Here is a 23,022-nt window from a genome sequence, read left to right as displayed (position 1 = left end):
CGCTTTTTTCATAGCCATATCTAGTCAATGTATGTAATATTTAGTTACACAATAATGCAATTATAATAACTGGAGCTATCAGTTTTGAGGACAAACTCAGCTGACTTGTAGAAGGCATACAACCTAAATGGAGGAGACAGAAGTACTCAGTGTTGGCCTCAGAGAACCTTTCCATCATCCTAGTCCACCTGATTGGGTTAATAGAGTTTGACCAAGAGACGTCTTATTGGACCCAGCTCACCTCTCTGCCACACTCAGTCTTAGTAGAACCCTGTTCTTAAGTGACTACACCTTGCCCTGGAAAACAATTTTGAACCTAGATCTTATCAATCAGCTTCAGGCATGGTGTGATGGGTTGGCTTTTAGATGTCCCCAGTGATCCTAGTCTCCTGGAATTCACACCTTGTGTAATCTCCTCTCCCCAACATGTGGGCAAGACCTGTGACTTACTTCTAACCAATGGAATGTGACAGGGGTGGTGGTATGTCACTTCCATGATTATATTACATAGGATTGCAACTTCCATCTTGGGGGCAGACTCTCTCTCTCTCTTTCTCTCTCTCTCTTTTTACATGCTTTGATGAAACAAGCAGCCATTAGGGAGGCCTATGTAACAAGGAAATGAGGTGAGACTCTGGCTAATAGATCACAAGGAACTGAGCCCTGACAGCAACCATGAGATCTTGGAGGTGGATCCTTTACCAGTTGAGTCTCAAATGAGACCCCAGCACCAGCCAACACTAGATTGCAGCCTTCTGAGAGACCCTGAAGAAGAGGTTGCAGCTAAGCTATGCCTGGACTCCTGAAACATGAGATAATAAATACATGTGTTCTTTTAAGCTGCTTTTTAAAACATGCAGGACTAAATACCAATACTGCTTTGTTCAGAATATTTGATTTTATGTCTTCCCCAAGGGGACTAATATTGTTACACACACTAGGAAACAATAAGACATGGGAACTATTTCTTTCAAAGGTTTTTATAAGGTGAAGTATTTATAGGTGAAATGATAAGCTATCTGGGATTTGCTTTAAAACCGTTCAGCGGCCAGACATGGTGGCTCACGCCTGTAATCCCAGCACTTTGGGTGGCTGATGCGGGCAGATCACCTAAGGTCAGGAATTCAATACCAGCCTGGCCAACATGGTGAAACCCCATCTCTACTACAAATACAAAAATTAACCGGGTGTGGTGGTGCATGCCTGTAATCCCAGCTACTGGGGAGGCTGAGGCAAGAGAATCACTCTAGCCTGGGAGGTGGAGGTTGCAGTGAGCTGAGATTGCACCACTGCATTCCAACCTGGGCGACAGAGCAAAGTGCAGTGGTGCGATCTCAGCTCACTGCAACCTCTGCCTCCCAGGCTAGAGTGATTCTTTTGCCTCAGCCTCCCAAGTAGCTGGGATTACAGGCGCCTGCCACCACACCTGACTAATCTTTTGTATTTTTAGTAGAGACGGGGTTTCACCATGTTGGCCAGGCTGGCCTCAATCTCTTGACCTCGTGATCTGCCCTCCTCAGCCTCCCAAAGTGCTGGGATTACAGGCATGAGCCACCATCCTGGCCCCTAATTATTTCTATATGACTTGGGGAAGGAAGACTTAGTGGCATAATAGTTGGAGAAATGGAGCGACAAAAAGAGAAATTACCTCTTAGTGTCTGGTAGCACATATCAGATAGACCAAATGACATTCTAAGTGTATCACTTGCCATTTTAATCTACATCTCAGATATAAATTTAAACAGAAAAAGTCACAAATATATTGACTATACATAGACAGGATACATGTATATATGTGTATCTATAGCTATATTGTGTACATATACATAATATATGTAGCTATATTATGAAAAAATATTCTGGATTTATTATTTAATATAATTTTGCAGATAATTCTTCACTTCTGATAACATTGTTTTTCTCCTATTAAAGTAGATACAATCCATCCTGTTCATTCATTCACTGAAAAAATATTTATTGAGTGCCAAGCTCTGTATTCAGCAATATTAATATCTAAATATAAGTCACATGTATATATGGCTAGTAACATAAATAAAACAGAAGATGATACTATAACAACAACAACAACAAAAAAACCAGTTTCTAAGGAAAGTTTCACCGAATGTGGGGAAAACCTAGAGTGAAAATTAAAGTAACTCCATTCTTCTCAAAACCAGCACATTCAACAGAGTAGGGACAAATGAGGTCTTCCATTTAGCAAGAAAAGCCTCTTTTTTATTGCCTTTTAAAAATATTTCATTCAGTTACTAAATCATTCAACAAATATTATTGAATATCTGTACTATGATAATCAAGGAGCTTATTGTTTTGTAAGGAAGAAGGGGAAATTCCTTCAAGTTCAACCTTCAGGAGGAAAGTGATGTTTTTGAGTAAGGTTCTTAAACATAGGACTTTACAGAGGCTTGAAATTACCTTTCGAGAAGGAAATTATTGGGCAGAAAATGATATTAATGGAAATGAAAGCATGTACACAGTCCATTGCAAAGCTTCTTATGTATATGGTCACATCTGATTCTCATGCAGTGTCAAGAAACATTGTCTATCCACACAAGAGCTTAGCTGAATGAAACTGATACAGTAAAGCCACCAGTTAAATCTTGCTAACAGGATGTTCCTGTTACAAGGAAGCAAATGACTGTTGTCTCTGGCTTTGGAGGCCCCATATGATGGGGTGCAAAGCTCTGTGTTAATCACTGTTCAATAACTAAATATAAGTCACACCTAGATCTTCACATGAATAGATATTTACTCCAATAGAGAAAAAAATGAATAAAGTTTATCCAGTGTATTGCTTGTTTTAATTTAGGTGGCTGAAAGAAGTGGAAATCGGCCAGAGAAGAGAAAAGCAAAAAAAAAAAGAACCTCTATGAATACCAGTAAATGTGCCCTTTTCCTGCAATAAAAACTCATGTTTATAACATACCTTAGAATTTACAAAATGCTGCCGTGTGTGCATTGCTTTATTGAATCTTCTCATAACTACCCCATGTGGGAAGTATTTCCATTTTTTTATAGACCAATAATTTATTTTATTTTGCTTTTATTTTTTCTATTCATTTATTTTAAATTTTTTAAAAATTTTTTGTGGGTACATCGTAGATATATATGTTTATGGGGTACATGAGGTGTTCTGATACAGGCATGCAAAGAGAATCATGAAGAATGGGGTATCTATCCCTTCAATCATTTATCCACTGAGTTGCAAACAATCCAGTTACACTCTTTATTTTAAAATGTACAGTTACGTTGTTATTGACTATAGTCACCCTGTTGTGCTATCAAATAGTAGATCTTACTCATTTTTTCTATTTTTTGTACCCATTAACCATACTCACTTCTCCCACCGGCCCCCTACTACCATTCCCAGGCTCTGGTAACCATCCTTCTACTTTCTGTGTCCATAAGTTCAATTGTTTTGATTTTTTGATCTTATAAATAAGTGAGAACATGAGATGTTTGTCTTCCTGTGCCTGACTTATTTCACTTAATATAATGATCTCCAGTTCCATCCATGGTATTTCCATTTTAAAATATGAAAACAGAGATTCCACAATGTGGAGCACTTTGTCCAGTGTCACACAACGAGTAAGTGATGAGAGTCAGGACTCAGACCCTCAACTTCTAACCCTGTCACAGAAGCTGAGATCTACCACCTGAATCCTTCCTCAAGGAAGGACATGCTGCCCAGCTCTGAGAAGTCTGATTAGCAAACATCCTCCATCCATCCGTCAGCTCCTTCCACAGCTGCAGAGAGTCACCTTAACCCAAGGTCACACCTTTCCTGGGACAGCCTGCATCTGGTGACTGAGAGAGGCAGGGCTATAAACGCATGCTGTTTTGGCTTTAGATGGGGCACTTGGACAAGCATGATTTGTTCCAGAGTTTCCTACTGGGTTGGCCAAGACTTTGTGGAACTGTACAGTAGTTCATCTTCTCCCTCTGCACAACATGTTTCTTCCCCCTTCCTTGCACAAATGTTTATTCCTAATAAATATCTTGCACCCCAAACTTCATTTCCATGTCTGCTTCTGCAGAGCCCTCTGACAGTTGGTACTGACAGTGTTCTGAGAAAGCAGCCAATAGGATGGACTTTTGGGGCCAGATAATTCACCTCTCAGGTGAAAATAACTCCCTCACTAGTGGTAGATGGAGTACAGATGGCACCAGGCAGCAGTCTGATTATTTAAACTTTCACCTCAGGTGCATTGAAAATACATTATGGGTGTGATATAGTAAGCATTTGAAATATAGGGAGGGAATATTAACTACGTGGCCAAGATCGGATGACTAAATATTTAATGAACTGCTGAGGGTAACAGGCAATTGAAAGCCAGATGCAGCCCGGGTGTGGTGGCTTACATCTGTAATCCCAGTACTTTGGGAGGCCAAGGCGGGTGGATCATGAAGTCAGGAGATCAAGACCATCCTGGCTAACATGGTGAAACCCTGCCTCTACTAAAAATACAAAAAATTAGTGAGGCGTGGTGGCACACGCCTGTAGTCCCAGCTATTCGGGAGGCTGAGGCATGAGAATTGCTTGAACCTGGGAGGCAGAGGTTGCAGTGAGACAAGATCATGCTATTGTACTCCAACCTGGGCAACAGAGCAAGACTCCATCTCAAAAGAAAAAAAAAAAAAAAACCCAGGTGCAAAAGCTAAGAAAGCCTCTGTGAAGGCAAAACAGCTCTTTTGCCTAGTTCAGTGACTCATGCCTCTAATACCAGCACTTTTGGAGGCTGAAGTGGGATGATTGCTTGAGGCCAGGGCTTTGCGACCAGCCTGAGCAACAGAGCAAGACCCTGCCTCTACAAAAAAATTTTAAAAATCAGCCAGGTGTGATGGCGCATGCCTGTGTTCCCAGCTACTCAGGAGGTGGTGGCGGGGGATCGCTTGAGTCAGGAATTTAGGCTGCAGTGAGCTAAGATCGCGCCACTGCACTCCAGCCTGGGAGACAGAGAGACACCTTGTCTCAAAAAGAAAAAAAAAAAGCTGTTTCATCTCCTATGAGGAGGGCAGAGTACTCTGGGGACTAAATCTAAGACTTAACAGTCAGAGTGGCTGGAGTTTTACTAAGGTTAAATACCCAACCAAGACAAGGCCCTTGGTTGGGAAAATCAGGCACTGTGGCACGTGGATGGAGTCATCTAGGTGAATGACCACAAAGATTTTGACTCCCTGCACTCCCCTTAAGCTTCTGAACCAGTAGATATGGCCCACCTCATCCCTACCAAGAGCTAGTACCCTACTACCCCCCGTGGTAGAAGACTATGCAGAGGGCTCTTCCCACATGACAACACATGCTCCCTCTTAGGGCCTTCTCCCACCTCCCTTTCAGGGCACTAGCTGTGCGGTCAGGGTCCAGCTTAAGCATAGCTGCTGGGGATATGCTGCACTGGGGATATGCTGGGTTTTGCAAGTGAGAAAAGGGATTACACTTCAAAGAAGCTGCAAGAAGCAGGAGAAAGGAGAATGTACACATGAGGCTGGGTCCTGAGGGGGCTTGACCAAGGCGGTGGGAATGGAGGCAGTGGGATCATACAATTGGAAGAGTTTACTGACTTTGGAGTGATTTCCTGAGATACGGGATTTAATATCCTGTCAAAGACCTCAGAAAATGGTGCGAATTTTCTACTAAGATGGCTCCTAGATGTAAGAAATACAGCCTATGCTGAGTGAGGTTGAAATGTCAGAATTACTGTGGCAAATTGCAGAGGAAGGGATTCAAGGCTCCAGGAAGTGGGCATGCTGGAACTCATGTCACTATGTACAGCCACAAGACCCACCAGAGTGTTGCATTCCATGGGAAGGTTCAGAGGACACACTGTTGAACAAGGCCATCGGGAATGCACTGGTGAGAGGATCGCAAGCATCACTCAAAATTTTAGTACTGGCCTCCTCTGCAGGTCAGAACTGACAATAGGAAAAACCCTTATCAACTTAACTCACGGATAGCACTACGGTAAGACCCAAGACAGCAGAGGCCAGGCGGTGGTCCTTAATCTCCAGAACCCAGGAAGTTGCAATTATTATAAGACAAAGTTAGCATGATAGTTCAGGAAGCCTGACCCAGGAGAGTTATGGAGATGGTTAATAGAACAGAGCATCTCTAGGGGAAAAGTTTATTGAAAAGAGTATTACTCAGCTTGTAATAGCTGAAAAAATCTGGGAGGCTGAGGGCAGTCACTTCAATAAAAAAAAAAGCCATGATCCCTTGTAGAGTTTCCAGATCTGAGCCAGTTTTCAAGCCCAGAACTCACTGATACAAGAGGTGATTGGGTCCCTAGGAGAAAGGACACTGCCATGATTCTTCTTTTTCCTTCTGCAGAGACTTCTGGGCATGCATTTAGGTAACTGTGCATTGGGTAAAAGGAATACTTAGATGTTTCAAGGAGTTTTGGACCTAGAGTCTGAGTTGACATAGACACCCAGAGACTCAAAGCATCCTCATGGGTCACTGTGAGAGTGGGGAGGGGACATATGGAAAACAGGTAAGAAATTGAGTCTTGGCCAAGATCTAGCTCACAGGAAGTCCACTGGGTACGAGAACTCAGTGGTCATTACCCCAGTCTCCAAGTGTATGATCGGGTAGTTGTCACAGCCGCTACTTTGTGTCTTTGGCCAGCAAGATAAGAACTATTACAATGGGGAAGGGCAAGTGGAAGCCTCTGATACTAAACCACCACCACCATCCCCGGCCAAGATAATAAATCATCACATCCCCTCGGAGTAGTGGTGTATGCAGATTAGTGTCATCCTTAAGGATCTAAAAGATACAGAGGTGGTGATTCTCATCATATCTGCATTTAATTTACCAGTTTTGTGACTGCAAAAACCAGATAGATCCTTAGAGATGACTGTAGGCTATTGCAAGCTCAACAAAATAGTAGCTCTGATCATAGTCGCTGTGTCAGACATGGTATCTTTGTGGGAGCAGATTGATATAGTCTCAAATATATGTTGTGCAGGCATTGATTTGGAAAATTCCTTCTTTTCTATCTCAATCAGGAAAAAGAATCAGAAATATTCAAATAAATAGGAAGAAATAGAAATGTATAGTTTTTCCCTGGGTCTATATTAGCTCTTCTACCCTCTGTCATAATTTAGTCTGAAGAGAGTAAAAACATCTGGACATCCTGCAGACTATCATATTAACCTGTCACATTGATGATGCTTTATTGATCAGACCAGATGAGCAGGAGGTAACTAGGGTGCTACCTCTTGGTAAGACACATATACTCTGAGGGTGGGAGATAAACCCTACAAAGATTTAGAGGCTTATCAAATCCATACAATTTTTAGAGGTCCAGTGGTTCGGGGCATACTGGGGCATTCCCTCCAAAGTAAAAGTAAAAGACAAATTCTTGCACATTGCACCTCCTGGGACAAAGAAGGAATCATGACACCTGGTGGGCCTCTTTGGGTTTTAGAGGCAATGTATCCCGCCTCTAGGGATTCTGCTCCATTCCTCTATAACAGGTAACAAGGAAGGCTACTAGATGTTTCTGGGGCTCAGGAGCAGCAAAGGGCTCTGCGTCAGGCCCAGGCTGTCAAGCAAGTGTCCTGCCTGACACTTGGGCCATACAGTCTAGCGGATCGTGTGGTGCTGGAGGTGTCAGTGGTGGGAAAAGATGCAGTATGGATTCTGTGGCAAACCCCTGTTGGAGAATCATGGTCAGGCCCCTGGGGTTCTGCAAAAAGGCCATGTTGCCTGCAGGAGAGAATGATATGCCTTATGAGAAACAACTTCTGGTATGTTATTGGGCCCTGTCAAGATGAAACACCTGGCCGGGAGCGGTGGCTCACGCCTGTAATCCCAACACTTTGGAAGGCTGAGGAGGGCACGTTGCTTGAGCCCAGGAGTTGGAGACCAGTCTGGCCAACATGGTGAAACCCCATCCCTACTAAAAATACAAAAATTAGCTGGGCGTGGTGGTGGATGCCTGTAATCCCAGCTACTCGGGAGGTTGAGGTAGGAGAATCGCTTGGACCAGGAAGGCAGAGGTTGCAGTGAGCGGAGATCACACCACTGCACTTCAGCCTGGGAGACAGAGCGAGACCCTCTCTCAAAAAAATAAATAAATTTTAAAAATATGAAACACCTGACCACAGAACACCAAATGATCATGCAACTAGAACTGTCTATCATGAGCTGGGTCTTAGCAGACCCACTAAACTGTAAGGTCAGGTGGACTCAGCAATAATTCATCAAAAGACGAAAGGGGGCTCTCAGGAGTGCTTATGAGCAGAACTACATGGCACAAGTAAACTGCAAGCTCAGGTAGGCCTAGACCACCATGGCATGCACCACTGTTATACCAGTGCCCTCCTTCAGTTCATGCCTGCAACTTTATGGGATTCCATCAGATCAACTGAAAAAGAAAGCAAGCCTTAGTTTATGAATAGGTTGGGTCAGTATGCGGGTGCAAGCCAAAAATGGACACTAGCTGCATTATAGCCTCACTTGAGGGTTAGGGAAGGCTTGAAAGACAGTGACAGATGAAAGTCTTCCCAGTGGGCAGAGCTTTGGGTAATGCACTTTATCACCCACCTTGAGTGGAAAGAGAAGTGGCCTGAGGTTGAAATATTTATGAAGTTATGGTTCTTGGTGAATGGCCTGGTCAGCTTGTAAGGGGCTTGGAAGGGAGAAGACTGGAAAATTGCAAACAATAAGATCTGAGGTAGAGGGATGCAGATAGACATGTGCATGCAAGCACTAAGCGTGAAAATGTTTGTAGCAATATTGACACCAATTAGAGATCATCTAGCTCAGAAGAAGCATTGAACAACCAAGCAGACAAAATGACCTAGGCGGTTGACATCTGCCAGTCTCTAGCCTTGGCCACAGCAGTACTGGCACAATGGGCATGTGAACAGAGTGGCCACCGAGGCAGAGAGGGGCGCTATGTCTGGGTCCAACAGCATGGACTCCCACTTACCAAGACCAATCTATCCATTGCCCCTAAAGAATGTTCAGCCTGCCAACACCGAGCCCCTAATATGGCACTATTCCCTGGGGAGACCAACTGGTCACTTGGCGGCAAGTTCACAACATTATGCCCCTTCCATCCTGAAAGGTTCAATGGTTCATTCTCATATGAATACATGCATATTTCAAGTATGAGATTAATTTTCCAGCCTTCAGGGTCTCAGGCAGCACCTCTATTTCATGACTTTGGTAATATTAGATCCACTAGTATGGCATTCCACGTAACACTGGGACAGATCAGAAGACCAACAAAGGAGGTGCAGGAATGGGCCCAGAATCATGGGACCCACCAATCATATCACATACCACACCATCCAGAAGCTGCTGGTCTGATAGAGCATTGAAACAGCCAGCTGAACTCCATTTCCCAGAATTCCCTTATGTTTGTGTTTCCAATTAGATTGGGTCACTGAGATCTTTTGTGGATTTGTTGGGCCTTAAGTAGGAGTCATATAGTTTCTATTTTGGAAAATCAGTGCAGGGAAACCAGGTGTAGTTGTAGCTACGCATGTTGTCACTTATCTACTGGCTTATCTCAGTGTCATGCAGCAGACACCGGGCTTGCAGCTGCTTCTACACCTTCTTCCCAACCATCCTTTAGTGTCTCAGACTCCTGGATATAGGCCAGGTGTGTGTGTAGCTGTGTGCAAAGGACACTGGTTTCTCCTGAAGGATACCCACATCACCCAAGTTGGAGATAACATGAGACTGATACAGACCCTAGTGCATCCTCCTGGGTACCAGCTCATGCTGCTGGGCTCTAGTTTGTCCTTGTTCTCCTCCACTTTATATTCATCATCCCCTCCTGATTGCCCTGCAGACCTCAAGCTTCAGCATTAAATGTGAAGAAATGCAGAGGCTGTTTAACCAGTCCTGCTCCCACAATTAAGGTCAAATCTCTGATTGATTGACACATAGATAGGTAACAGATGATAGATAGATAGATAGATAGATAGATAGATAGATAGATAGATAGATGTAGATGGTATAGATATAAAACTAAAATTTCTTGCTGGGTGCAGTGGATCACTCCTGTAATCTCAGAACTTTGGGAGGCCAAGGCGGGCATATATCACTTGCGGTCAGGAGTTTAAGACCAGTCTGGCCAACATGGTGAAAACCCGTCTCTATAAAAAAAATACAAATATTAGCCAGGCACAGTGGTGCGCACTTGTAATCCAAACTACTTGGGAGGCTGAGGCGGGAGAATCATTTGAACTCGGGAGGCGGAAGTTGTAGCAAGCCGAGGTAGCACCATGGCATTCCAGCCTGGGTGATAGAGTGAACCCCTGTCTCAAAAAATAATAATAAAATAAAAAATGAAATCTCTCAATGGCTCCACTTCTCTGATTGAATCCTAATACAGGAACTTTGTGCTCTGAAACTCTTGACGGGCTTCAGGACACGCTGGCCCCAACTATGATACCTTGACATTTGAGAAAACAGCAGAAGCAGTTTTTCCGGTTTCTCTGGGTCTTCATTTCTGAAGGTTCCCAGGTCGCTTAAAACTTGTATTAAATAAATTTGTCTGCTTTTCTCTTGTCAGTTTGTCTTTTGTTATAGAGGTGTCAGGTATGAACCTAGCAATGGGTGAGGAAAGAAATATTTTCTCGCGGCCACGCACAGTGGCTCATGCCTGTAATCCCAGCACTTTGGGAGGCCGTGGTGGGCAGATCACGAGGTCAGGAGTTAGAGACCAGCCTGGCCAACATGGTGAAGTCCCGTCTTTACTAAAAATACAAAAATTAGCCCAGCATGGTGGTGTGTGCCTGTAGTCCCAGCTACTCAGGAGGCTGAGGCAGGAGAATCACTTGAACCCAGGAGGCGGAGATTGCAGTGAGCCAAGATCGCACCACTGCACTCCAGCCTGGGCAACAGAGCGAGACTCCATCTCAAATATAAATATATATTTCCCTTACATGCTATAGGGCTAGAGGACCTGGTCTCCAAAGGAGACTCATTTCCAGGGTTAATGTCTTAGTGAAATATAAGCTATGGCTGCTGCCTGGGCACTTTGTGCTCCTTGAGTCCAGAGACCAGCAGGCCAGAAGAGGGGTCACTGACTTGGTAGCAGTAACTCACCCTAATTATCAGGAGGAAGTAGGGCGGCTGTTCCACACGGGGAGAGGGAGAAATCTGTGTGCCACCTGAGCATATCTTAGTGCTTCCTTGCCGTATTGTGACTGTAAATGGACAGATACAGCAGCCCCAGCCTGAGAAGGGGATAATAACCACGCTGCTCAGAAATTAGGGTCTGGGTCAGGCCAGCCAGGAAGCCGTCATGGCCACCAGAGGGCAGTAGCTATGGGTGAGCGTGACCTAGAGCGAGTAGTGAAGGCGGCAGTTACTGAGAGTCAATTGCAGCACCAAGACTAACTGCAGCAGTGGGGGCTGTAGTTTGTCCCACTAATATCACTCCTCCAAGGTTCCCTTCTGAGAGAGGCGTGAGGGAATTGAGAAAGAGAGGTGCAAGCGATGGACTGTGGTAGACACAAAGATGCACCACCTCAAGAATAATTTGCCACCCAGCCCAACCGTGGGGAGTGAGGTTGGCAGGCAGTCTCCAGCTGTCAGCTCCTGCAGGGCCTGCCTTATCTGCAGAGAGCCACTCAGCCCCAGGCTACATTCTTCCAGATAGAGGCAGCCTGCATCTGGCGACTCAATGAGTCAGGAGAATAAAAGCCCAGGGGACTGACGCAGTGGCTCATGCCTGAAATTCTAGCACTCTGGGGGGCCGAGGCAGGTGGATCACTTCAGCCCAAAAGTTTGAGACCAGCCTGGGCAACATGGCGAAACTCCATCTCTACAAAATATACAAAAATTAGCTGGGCACGGTGGCACATGCCTGTGGTCCCAGCTATTGCGGGGGAGGGGAGGGGCCTTGCGGGGGCGGGGCTGAGGTGGGAGGATTGCTTGAGCCCAGGAGGTCGAGGTTGCAGTGAGCCATGATTGCACCACTGCACTGCAGCCTGGGTGACAGTGTAAGCCCCTGTGTCAAAATAAAATAAAATAAAATAAAACAAAACAAAAGCCCAGGTATTTCTACCCAATTCAAGGCACTCTGATGAACAATACTCCAGAGGTCCCTGCAGGGGTTGCTGAGGCTTTGTCAGGCTTGTCTGGTGAGCCAACTTCTTTCTCCCCAGTCTTGCTGCCTCCCCCTTTTCCTTCACAGGTGTTGGCCCCCAATAAACATCTACCACCTCAAATTCCATCTCAGTATCTTCTACCAGAGGAGCAAAGTGGGCAAACTCCACATCTCCTGCTTTTTCTAGTACACCACTCTCCCCATCAGAAACATAGAAACTGGAGCCCCTTTGCTCTCAGCCATTTATTTATAAACATACCTTAATATATACCCAAAGGAACAGATTCAAGATAACTCATGTTTTATGGGGGAAAAGTTCTTATGCTACATGCAAATATATTTTTGTACTCATTAAAACCACATAAAAGTATATTATGCATTTTAAAAGGTTGATTACCTCAAAATCAGAAATGCCCTCCAGGCTCTCTGCTGACAAAACCCACATTTACGAACGTCAAAAGCAGTTTTCCAGATTTTTTTCTCTTTCATTATACGAAGGGGAAATGTTGTTTTGTACAATCTTGAATAAATTTGTCAGTTTGAAAGAAAACATTTTGTCTTGTTATTGAAGATATTTTAGTAAACGGATCCTGAAATATTTTTTTCAAGAATTGTTTCAGTTATGAGTGAGCAGAATATGATTTCTTTATTGTAACTTTGAGAAACTTCCCAGGGAGCCAAGAAAAGAAGAAGAGGAAAACATAAATTGTCAAGTATAATTCACACTTCCTAAGGAGCAAGATGCGGGGGTGGGGGCTCACAGCATTTCTTTTTCTCAAAAATTAGTTAGCTTTCAATGAAAACACTTTAGAAGGCAAAGAATCTAAGGAAAAAATGAGTATTGGGTGAAGTAGGATCAATCATTTTGAATTATAAAAATCAGACCCCAAAGCTAAAGTGAGTGTTCTTCAAAGAGTCCTGGTTGTTTATTGATTTGGCTGCATGAGTGCTGGAGCTTTCTTTATTTAGAGAGCTGTTAGTTGGGCTTCATATTTCAATTGTTCTTGTTGATGTTACTGTTACCATCCATTCCATAATCATAGGAAGAGGATGTTGTGTCCTTCATGTAGACCTACTAACCTGCCATCAGAAGACATGTACACTTCACAGTCTTTCCAGTAATAAGTTGCATCTTCACTGCTCATCTCAGCCATTTGTTAGATGACTGACTCAAGTTGAGTCCAGGTTGCAGTATTAAATGAGTCTATCTTTGGGAAAGTTAAATAATCTCTATGATGATTAATCATGGGCTCATTAATTTTAGCAAAAAAGGTGGCCCGATATAATGGGACAAACATCCTAATGGAGCTGGACAGGCTTGGTTTGAATCCCAGAACCACCACTTGATAGATGTGTGATACTAAGTCATTTCATATCTCTGAGCCTCGGTTTCCTCACCCGTAAAATGAGTGGCAATCAAGGATTTTTTTCTCAGACTATGCAAGACAACACATATGGAAATATGTGAAACATGATAAAGTTTTGTTATTAGGCTGTAACCAGTAGTCCAAATGCAGGATAGGGTACTAGTGACATAAGGAGAATATCTTAGGTATGCCTCCTGTCATGGTCTGAAACATACACGACAACATCTGTCGTGGAGTCAACAGCCATGGGCTGAAAGGCAAAAGAAATGCTTTGAGGACACCCCAGAACGCATCCTCAGAGAGCCAGGCATAAGCCAGTCTCCTGGGAAATGACAACGTGCACCCAGTGAAACATAGCAATCATCAGAAGGTTGGGTGTGATCAGAGGTGTCATTCACAGAGAGAAGTGGGGGGTGTGAAGGGAGGGAGAGTCCCTGTGAATAGTAGCTCTGACCACTAAACAGGGGACAAACCACCTTGGTACTCAGTATGGAGAGGAGGGTACACCTACAATACATAGATAATTCAGTGTCTTATGAGTACACAGGACGAGACAATGACTTATTCTTATCTGAGCAGCTGTAGTAGTGGGTCCCAGCTGCACAGCTCCCTGTGCCAAGGGGAAATGAAAAATGCTATAATAGCCTCTCTTGTCTCCATTCCCTTTTCCTGGATGAGTTTTTTCCCTCTGGAGTACTAGAGCAGGGCTTTCTTTCTTCCCCCTTCTGGTACTCTGCCTGCTAGAGCCAGGGGCCAAACACAGACCTGATTGGAGGGGGGCTGGGTAGGCTTTAACCCAAGAAACTCCCTCTTCAGGATCCTTCCTGAGGCCAGAAGAGCCATCACAATAGATTTGTTACTTTGCCTTAAGGCCTCATATACTAATAAAACCAAAATGTCTTCTCTGCAACTTGTTCCACCTTCCCAAACATATGCACCCATCACTGATATACATATTATTTATTAGTTCATCTTATTCTCTCCAGGGAATTACACAAAGCAGGAAAATCGCTTGAACCCAGAAGGTGGTAGGCAGAGGTTGCAGTGAGCCAGGATTGTGCCACTGCACTCCAGCCTGGGCGACAGAACGAGACTCCATCATGATACATATAAAAAGCTTGGTGAGAGTAATAGCTGGGAAGTGGCAGATAGATTTGTTCAATTTCCCATTGTCAATTAGGTGATAATGATAACAAAAAGGATGACATTTATTGACTGTATGTGATCTTCTCTTACCTCTCAAAAACACTATTTATGAACACTGTCTTACAAGATGAGGAAACTGAGCTACAGAGAATTACACAAGTTGCCCAAGATCACACAGCTCGGAAGTGGATAACCAAAGTCTGCACACTCAACCTCTATGCTTCTTCGGAGAGAGGAGCAACTGTGATGTTTCTCCTTCATACATCTCCTTGAAACCAGTCTACTCATGGCAGATTTGGCTTATGACCAAAATCTCTTAGGTCTTTTGTTTCCAAAACAAAAATGATAGCAGTCAAAGGTAGAGTAGCGTAACCAAAATGCAGTTTGTTATCTGGAACTTGGTCTTTATGTCATGAGGACATCATTCTCCAGTCTGTCTGCAAATGAGTAAAAATGTTGGAATTCACAGTAGTTTTCAGGGTAGAACCTCGAACAAGATTTTAAAAATCAGCAAGATGGCCAGGCGAGGTGGCTCACGCCTGTAATCCCAGCACTTTGGGAGGTGAGGCAGGTGGATCACCTGAGGTCAGGAATTTGAGACCAGCCTGGACAACACGGCAAAACCCCATCTCTAGTAAAAATACAAAAATTAGCTGGGCGTGGTGGCAGCACCTGTAATCCCAGCTACTCCAGAGGCTGAGGCAGGAAAATCGCCTGAACCTGGGAGGTAGGAGGCGGAGGTTGCAGTGAGCAGGGATTGTGCCACTGCATTCCAGCCTGGGCAAAAGAACGAGACTCTATCTCAAAAAACAAAAAAAAATCAGCAACACATAACATCCCAGTGCTCTAATTCATTGCTGCTGAGTCCTTTTTGAAGCCAAATAAACCTTTCATATTCACATTCCAGAAATGTTCCTGCCTCCTACTCCCATGCTTTGTCTGGAAAAAATCCTTTATATCCCTCAAGGTCCAGTTCAAATGTCACCTCCTTTACGAAGCCACTCCCAGCCTCACAGACAGAATTAATTGATCCTCTTTTATGCTCCCACAGCACTTTATATTAGCATTGCTGGTATAGCTCTTATCATATTGTTTTATGATAAGAGCTATAAGTAAGCTCCTTGAGGTCAGACAGTTGTCTTATTCATAAACCCTTTTATTCCCATATCCCCAGCCTAGTACTTACCTTATTTCATCAAATCTAAAACTCCATCAATTGTAAGATATACCATTATTTCATGAATTACTAAGAAAAAAAAACCTGACATTTATTCTATGACATACCATCAATTTGAAGATTGATCCCAAATTCAGGAAATGTCAAAATGTTTTTCAAAATGTGCTTTAGAAGGAATGAACTGTGGCAATAAGTGCTCACCAAATGTTTACAGAACTGAATTATTAAACCAAGGTGAAACAGATAAGTCTAGAGAACTGTGACAGCCCACGCTTCTTAACAAGTAAGGGATTAGAAGTTGATGATGAATGGTGTGTGATTGCATTGCTGATTTCACATATTTTACCCTACAGGTTAGTTAAAGGGATGAGTGGCCTGATGTGCCATCCCTGTTAAAAATAAAAAATAATAAATAAATAAATAAATAAAATTTCCAAAGGTCAAGCTGGCTTATGCATGTAATCACACTCCTTTGGAAGGCTAAGACAGAGGATTGCTTGAGGCCAGGAGTTTGATGCCAGCCTGGACAACATAGTGAGACCCTGTCTCTAAAAATATAAAAAATTAGCCAGGCATGGAGGCAAGGTCCTGTAGTTTCAACTACTTGGGAGGCTGAGGTGGGAGGATTGCTTGAGCTCAGGAGTTTGAGGCTGCAGTGAGTTATCTGCGTTACTGCACTCCAGCCTGGGCAACAAGGCAAGCCCCCACTTCTAAAACAACAACAACAACAAAGACACCTCAAGATCTCCTATTTACTATACTAGAAAGTAAAGTGGTGATATGATTCTAGTTCCTTAAACCAGTTCAACACACTGCTGTTCCCATCTGCCCATGAAGAGGAATAATAATGGCTCAGCTTTCTCCCAGTTTATTCTAGCCCTGCTTTTATTTTGATGCAATCCCTTCCCAATTCCAAAGTGTTGGCTCTGTGATCTTGGCTCCTCTTTCTCCTTGGCCCTCTGAAGTTAGTGATTGTATATTACCTCCCTGGTTAGTGTCTGCACCTATGCTTTCCACAGGATCTTTCCATAGGGCAGGCCTTGCTGGATCTTAGTATTTCGGGCTGTCGCACCAAGAATCTGTATTCTAGTTTCATCCTAGAAATACAAACCCCACCCTCTGTGCTATACCTAGTCTAAGCCATGCATTTAATGTCTCTGGACCTCCTTCCACCACGCTCTTTCCCCGCCCGCAAGCACACATACACACTCATGCAAGATAAACCAAATTGTCACTGAAAACCTTAAATGTATGGTTGGTTCATAGAAATTCTCCTGGAATAAATGTTCCTCTTTGAAAACGGAATTATAGGCCAGGCACGGTGGCTCATGCCTGTAATCCCAGCACTTTGGGAGACGGAGGTGAGTAGATACCTTGAGTTTGAGATCAAGCTGGCCAACATGGCAAAACCCCATCTCTAATAAAAATACAAAAAAATTAGCTGCCTGTAATCCCAGCTACTTGGGAGGCTGAGGCACGAGAATTGCTTGAACCCAGGAAGCAGAGGTTGCAGTGAGCCGAGATCATGCTACTACACTCCAGCCTGGATGACAGAGCAAGACTCTGTCTCAAAAGAAAAAAAAAAAGAAAAGAAAAAAATAGAATTATACTAGCCGGACATGGTGGCATATGCCAGTAGCCCAAGCTTCTGGGAAGGATTGCTTGAGCCCAGGAGTTTGAGTCCAGCCTGGGCAACACAGCAAGACCCTGTTCCTCCTCTCACCCCCAAAGAAAGAATTATACTGAAAGGATTGAGCCTAGTAGCTTAATTAATACATTGTGAACTTTTTTTTTGGAGATGGAGTTTCACTCTTGTTGCCCAGGTTGGTGTGCAATGGCGCAATCTTGGCTCACCACAACCTCTACCTCGTGATTTCAAGCAATTCTCCTGCTTCAGCCTCCCGAGTAGCTGGGATTACAGGCATAGATGACCATGCCTGGCTAATTCTGTATTTTCAGTAGAGACGGGGTTTCTCCATGTTGGTCAGGGTGGTCTCGAACTCCTGACCTGAGGTGATCCGCCTGCCTCAGCTTCCCAAAGTGCTGGGATTACAGGTGTGAGCCACCCTGCCCAGCTACACTGTGAAATTTTTAAACATGTAAGCAGCTCTGCACATTAGCATTCAGGGAATGAGAGTCTTTGTGAGTCAAGTAAAAAGGGGTAATTTTAAAGGAGGTGATGAAGAAGAGAGTTAAAATAGGGCAACGAGTTCTTTGTTTGCTTTTGTACCTAGACCCTTTCTGAGAAGCCAGTGACCACTAAAAACCTGAAAGTCATCTCCCCTTTTGAGGCAGGCTGACAGTGCCTGGGTTAGATTTATCAGGACTAAGTCAGAAAGCTCCAAAGATTAGCACCTTTCAATTTACACCAATCCTCCCAGGCAAGGCAAGACTTGTTCAGCCTCCAGGTCAGCTTAGTCAGTCTCCATTCGGTGACTTCTCCAACCGAGGAAACAACAGAAAGGCAGAGAAACAATCTCTACTGATTTATTATTGATAGTATTTGGAGATGTTCAAACTATATAAAGGATCCTGCTTATATTTTCTTTCAAAAGGGGTCTGCAAAGTAGGTCCCCCAAAGTATTAGAATTGAATGCATCCAATGCCAAAGGAGTTTTACTTCCTTATAGGTAGAGTTAAACTTGCAAATAAAATCGTTGAGGTGAAATTCCAGAACATTAAAACTGAATGGGATCTTGATGGTAGATCTGCTGCCTTGTTTTATAGATTAGGACTTTTAGGTGAAGAAAGCTAACTAACCTGTCACTGTCAGAGCCGTTACTAGACGCCAAATGTCCTGACTCCCAGTCTGGTGATTTTCCCAACAGGGAAGATACCTAAATCCTTATAATTGTATCCCATCCTTATAGTCTGCAATTACATTTGGTTTATTAGGCTTAAAAACACCAAGCAAATAGAGCTCCTATTACAGGATATCCTGATAATTGATACAAACAAATGGTAAAGAATCAACTGGCCCATCACTTCCACCAAAGGACTGAGGCAGTACATTTTTACCATTTATAAGTGTAAAATAAATTGTTATCACCTGGGCCCCTTACAGAGCTGGATTACTGTATAAATCAAGCCAGCTCACTAAAAGTTTATCCAGATGACATCCAACTGCACCACAGTCCTCGCCAGCTTGTGATGTAAGCTGGGCAGGAAGCTTCCAAACCTTCCCCTGGTTGAAATTTGGGGAGAACTGTGTAAACAACGCCCCTTACTGGTCAACATAAGAAAACACAAAAGCCATGGCTGATAAGAGCAGGCCTAGCAAAGGTCACAGCTATCTATGTCTCTAAGCCATCTTCTAGTCTATGGGAACTGTGGCCAGGTCAAAGGAGAGAGCCTGGGGAAAACAGCAGGGGGAGGAAAAAAACTACATTTTTTTCCAGAGATGTTTATATCTACCTAATTAAAGTTAGATCCCCAAAGCAAGCAGATACATTTTTGGAATCCCATTGAATTCGAACAGGCAGTTACAAGACCCATAGGCATATGTTAGACTTATACACATAAACGAGATTTTTATTGTTAACATTAATGAACACAGATGGAAAAATATTCACGTGCCAAGGACATATTGCTTACAAGATCACAAAATGGCTGTTGATTTGTATTCATAAATGATTTGGTGAATCACTATGTGTTTTTGAGTGAATATATATATCTCATATCTATATACATGTGACATATATATGTGACATATGTGTGACATATATATAGGTATGAGATTTCCAAAGCTTCATTTCCACTTGTACTCCTTCAATAACTTCATTAGAAAGAGAAAGCAGAAGCTTGGAAACATCTATACGTTTTACAGATACTGTGATTCACCAAAAATGAAAATTACATTTTATTACGTATATTTTAAGTAATACACAAAGAAAATACAATAAACGCTGATTGGGCTCAATGACTTGCCTAATGGAAGGACTTTTTTAAGTTTTAAAAAAAATCCCCAGTAAAGTGGTCAAGGATACTTGATGATGTTGCCATAGAAGCAAAGTGTTTTCTAAGCAACTCCAAGGCTCTGTTATTTCTTGCTTGCAGGGTCTTCTCAGCTCTCAGTTTGTTCTTGATGGCACTGAGCTCTCTGCGCATCTTTGCCATTTCTAATTCATAATACAATTTCATTTCTTCTTTCAGGAGCACATTTCCAAACTCAGTTTGATGCTTTAACTTCCTAACAGCTTCTTTCAAATCTCTGTTCTCTAGGTTCAACTTGTGGATGACTTCTCTGGCTTGCTGGAGCTGTTCAGTTAAGTTCTTTACATTTGTTGCTTTTTCAGACAGGTCATTTCTTAAAGTTTGAAGTTCATAGTCACTTTTTGAAGCGTCTGTCTCTGTTTCTTGAAAATTTAGAGGTTTTGTGAATACTTCCTTTTTGGAGTACAAAAGTTCTTTTTCAGCATTTTCAAATTCCTCTTCTATTTTTCTACATTTCATATTGAGGTCTTCCAGTTCTTCATTCAAAAGATTCAAGCAAAGTTTTGGAGACATTCTTCCAATAAATCTCTTTCTAATGTCTTGTCGTAGTAGTGGTAAGTTATCTGTACTGCAGGTAGAGTTATCTTCTGTGCTAGTAAAGCTTTCTTCTGTTGTAACATCCGCCTTAGATGATTCGTAGGAAGCAGAACTTGTGTCTGTTTCATTCCTTGAAATGTTTATCTTGCTCTCTCTTAAATTTGGTTCTTGTTCTATTTCATTTAGTTGGAAAATATATTCTTTCCTCGTAAATTTATTTTCTTCTTGAAACTTTCTGCTGGACAAATTATACATTTCTTCCGTTCCCTTGCTGCTATCTGCAGTTGTTTGTTCAGAAGAAGATTCGGGCTGAGAAGTCTCTTCTAGAACATCCTGTGCACTAAAAAAAGGAGTAAACATATTCTCCTTCCAGTGTTTTTTTCTAGCATCCATTTCTCCAGGCACCTCTTCCAATATCTGAAAAACAAAATTTAAAACCAAGGTACATTATTTATACTAGTAGCTAGTATAGTAGAAAGAAATAAGAATGCTGGGTGAAGAATCTAAACATTTGAGGGCTGGCTCTCTCTCAAACTCACTGAATGACTTGGGCCTCAGTTCCCTCGTTTAGAAATGGAAATGGCTACAGGAGCTAAGTTTTACAGATGCTTCTAGCTTTAAAAGTCTCTGATCCTATGAAACAGAACTAGTAAACTGACATATTTAGCTACTTACTATACACAGAGAAAGTGATTCTATAAGAAAACAACTGTACACATAAAAACAGACTGCTTTTAAAATAATAAAAGTGATTTGAAATTAATAGGTTAATGTTGGCAATACCTGTGCTTTCAATGTGTCTTATGCCTTTCTAGTTCTTTTGGACTGGAGTATTGTTAATTCAGTCGTTAAAGTGACTAAAACATCAGGGCTTAATGAAATGTGAGCTACTTTTGGTAAAGTATACCATGCAGACTTCCTTATGACTAACTCTGCCAAATGCCCTTCTGTCTTGACCTATAAATTCCTGCTATTCCAGTCTTGGGCTTTGCTTTTAGGCAAGACTGCCAAGTGTACAGAATTCTATCCGTTTTGACAGCAATTTCATGAGGAGAACCTAATGTCAACAACTGAAAATATTAATGCCACCAAATGTGTTTTTCTCAAGATATTGATTCTGAGTATACTTTTAGGTGAAAATTTAGCACACTAAATCACAACCAACTTCCCAAGTTTATAAAAATATGAAGATGATTATTTTGTTTTCAAAAGAGTCTTCCCTATCCAAAGGGAATACTTAAAGTACAGCATTCCCAAACCAGTGAAATATTTGGTAAGCGACTACTTCTGAGGGAAGGGAGAAAGAAGAACCAAGGCACATGTGGAGGGCCAATGGAACCTGAAGCCACCAACTGGCAGCTGAGGTCAGCCCTAACGGATGAGAAGAAGGAGAGGGTTACTTTATTCAGGTTATATATTAATGTACCAAAACATATTTGTACTATCACCATGGAGAAAAATCAAAGTATGCCCACATCTCTTTTACCTATGGACTCAAATGTAATTTTCTGCTGGTAATGAGAAATGGCAAATGCTGTGTTTATTTCTTAATTAATATTTTCGTTGATTATTTATAACAATTTTGGAGAATACAGAAAAGCATACAAAAAGAAGGAATCTTCATAATATCATGGCCCCGAGATAACTACTTTTTGATGTATTATCTCTCCGGTCTTTTCTTTTTAGCAACAGTAGTTTATTTTAAATAACACAGGTTTTCCTTACTATGAGCAATGAAGGAATAAACTTGATACCTACAGGTACTGAACATGACTCTCCCCTTTCCCTCACAAAAGATGGAAGGAACTCATCATCCCCAAGGGTACATCCCTACTGGCAACTACTTGGCTTTGAGGAAAGGGGAAAGTACACATATTCTTAAGATGAACTATTTGGACAGTTCAGTGAAGGTACTAAAATGATTGGTCCAAAAGCAAGAAGCCAAGCTTTCTTGAGGTCATTCAGACCATAGTGGTAAACTCAGCCTTGAAATTCACAATATGTATTTGCCATTGGAATATCATCTTCTTTCTTTTGAAATACTCCTTTCTGACTTTTATTATTCTATGAGTCACCATTCAGAAGCATCATTGACTGATCTGTTCTTAAAGGGAAATATCGTTATCTTGGTTTCCCTCCTCTCTAGAAATATAAATGCAAAACAGTAGGCATTATTATAGCAATCATCGAGGAAAGGAACAGAGAGAGGGCAAAAGAGGGTGATGTTAATTGCTAGTCACATTTTTAGCAGTCCAATTTTTACCGGACAATTCTGTAGATGATAAAAATGCTTCTAATCAGGTAGCAATGGCAGAGAGATTACTATTCCTCTTACTTAATTCTGGATGAAGGGCATTGGTGGGATTGATTAGGAAGGAGGTGAGCACAGGGACAATTTAAGTGTGGCCACTTTATATCTGGAGATAGCAAGAATGACACATCTGAGATGGAGGTCTAGGCATGGATAAAGGTTAAAATAGAAAACTCTTTTCGTTAATAATTTTGCTCCTTGAAAAAGTTACTTCTACATCCAGCCATTCCATAAATCTCTGGTAAAACACATACACATATGCACACACACACACAAACACACACACAAATTTTGAATTTTCACTATCTTTCTTTCCTGGGCCTCTGTATAATTTCCTGCGTGTCTGAAAGCAAATGCCTTTCAGTGAACACTACACAGCTACATAAATGGGAAGAG

General features: G+C 42.3%; 1 protein-coding gene and 1 pseudogene across 1 annotated transcript; both read right to left on the bottom strand.

Moving 5' to 3' along the window:
• The window catches only part of LOC108291547, a 34,106-nt pseudogene extending 21,522 nt beyond the window's left edge, over nt 1–12,584 (bottom strand).
• Nucleotides 12,585–19,294: 6,710 nt separating this feature from the next.
• CCDC160 (coiled-coil domain containing 160) lies at nt 19,295–21,263 on the bottom strand. Its single transcript, XM_017511972.1, has 2 exons — nt 19,616–21,263; nt 19,295–19,458 (listed from the first exon to the last, which is right to left on the bottom strand). The coding sequence occupies exon 1, from the start codon at nt 20,706–20,708 to the stop codon at nt 19,737–19,739; it is 972 nt and encodes a 323-aa protein (XP_017367461.1). The 5' UTR covers nt 20,709–21,263; the 3' UTR covers nt 19,295–19,458; nt 19,616–19,736.
• Nucleotides 21,264–23,022: the final 1,759 nt, after the last annotated feature.

The sequence above is a fragment of the Cebus imitator genome, unplaced genomic scaffold (assembly GCF_001604975.1).
Source record: "Cebus imitator isolate Cc_AM_T3 unplaced genomic scaffold, Cebus_imitator-1.0 Scaffold458, whole genome shotgun sequence".
Classification (NCBI taxonomy): domain Eukaryota; kingdom Metazoa; phylum Chordata; class Mammalia; order Primates; family Cebidae; genus Cebus; species Cebus imitator.
This window is presented reverse-complemented; position numbering and strand designations above follow the sequence as displayed.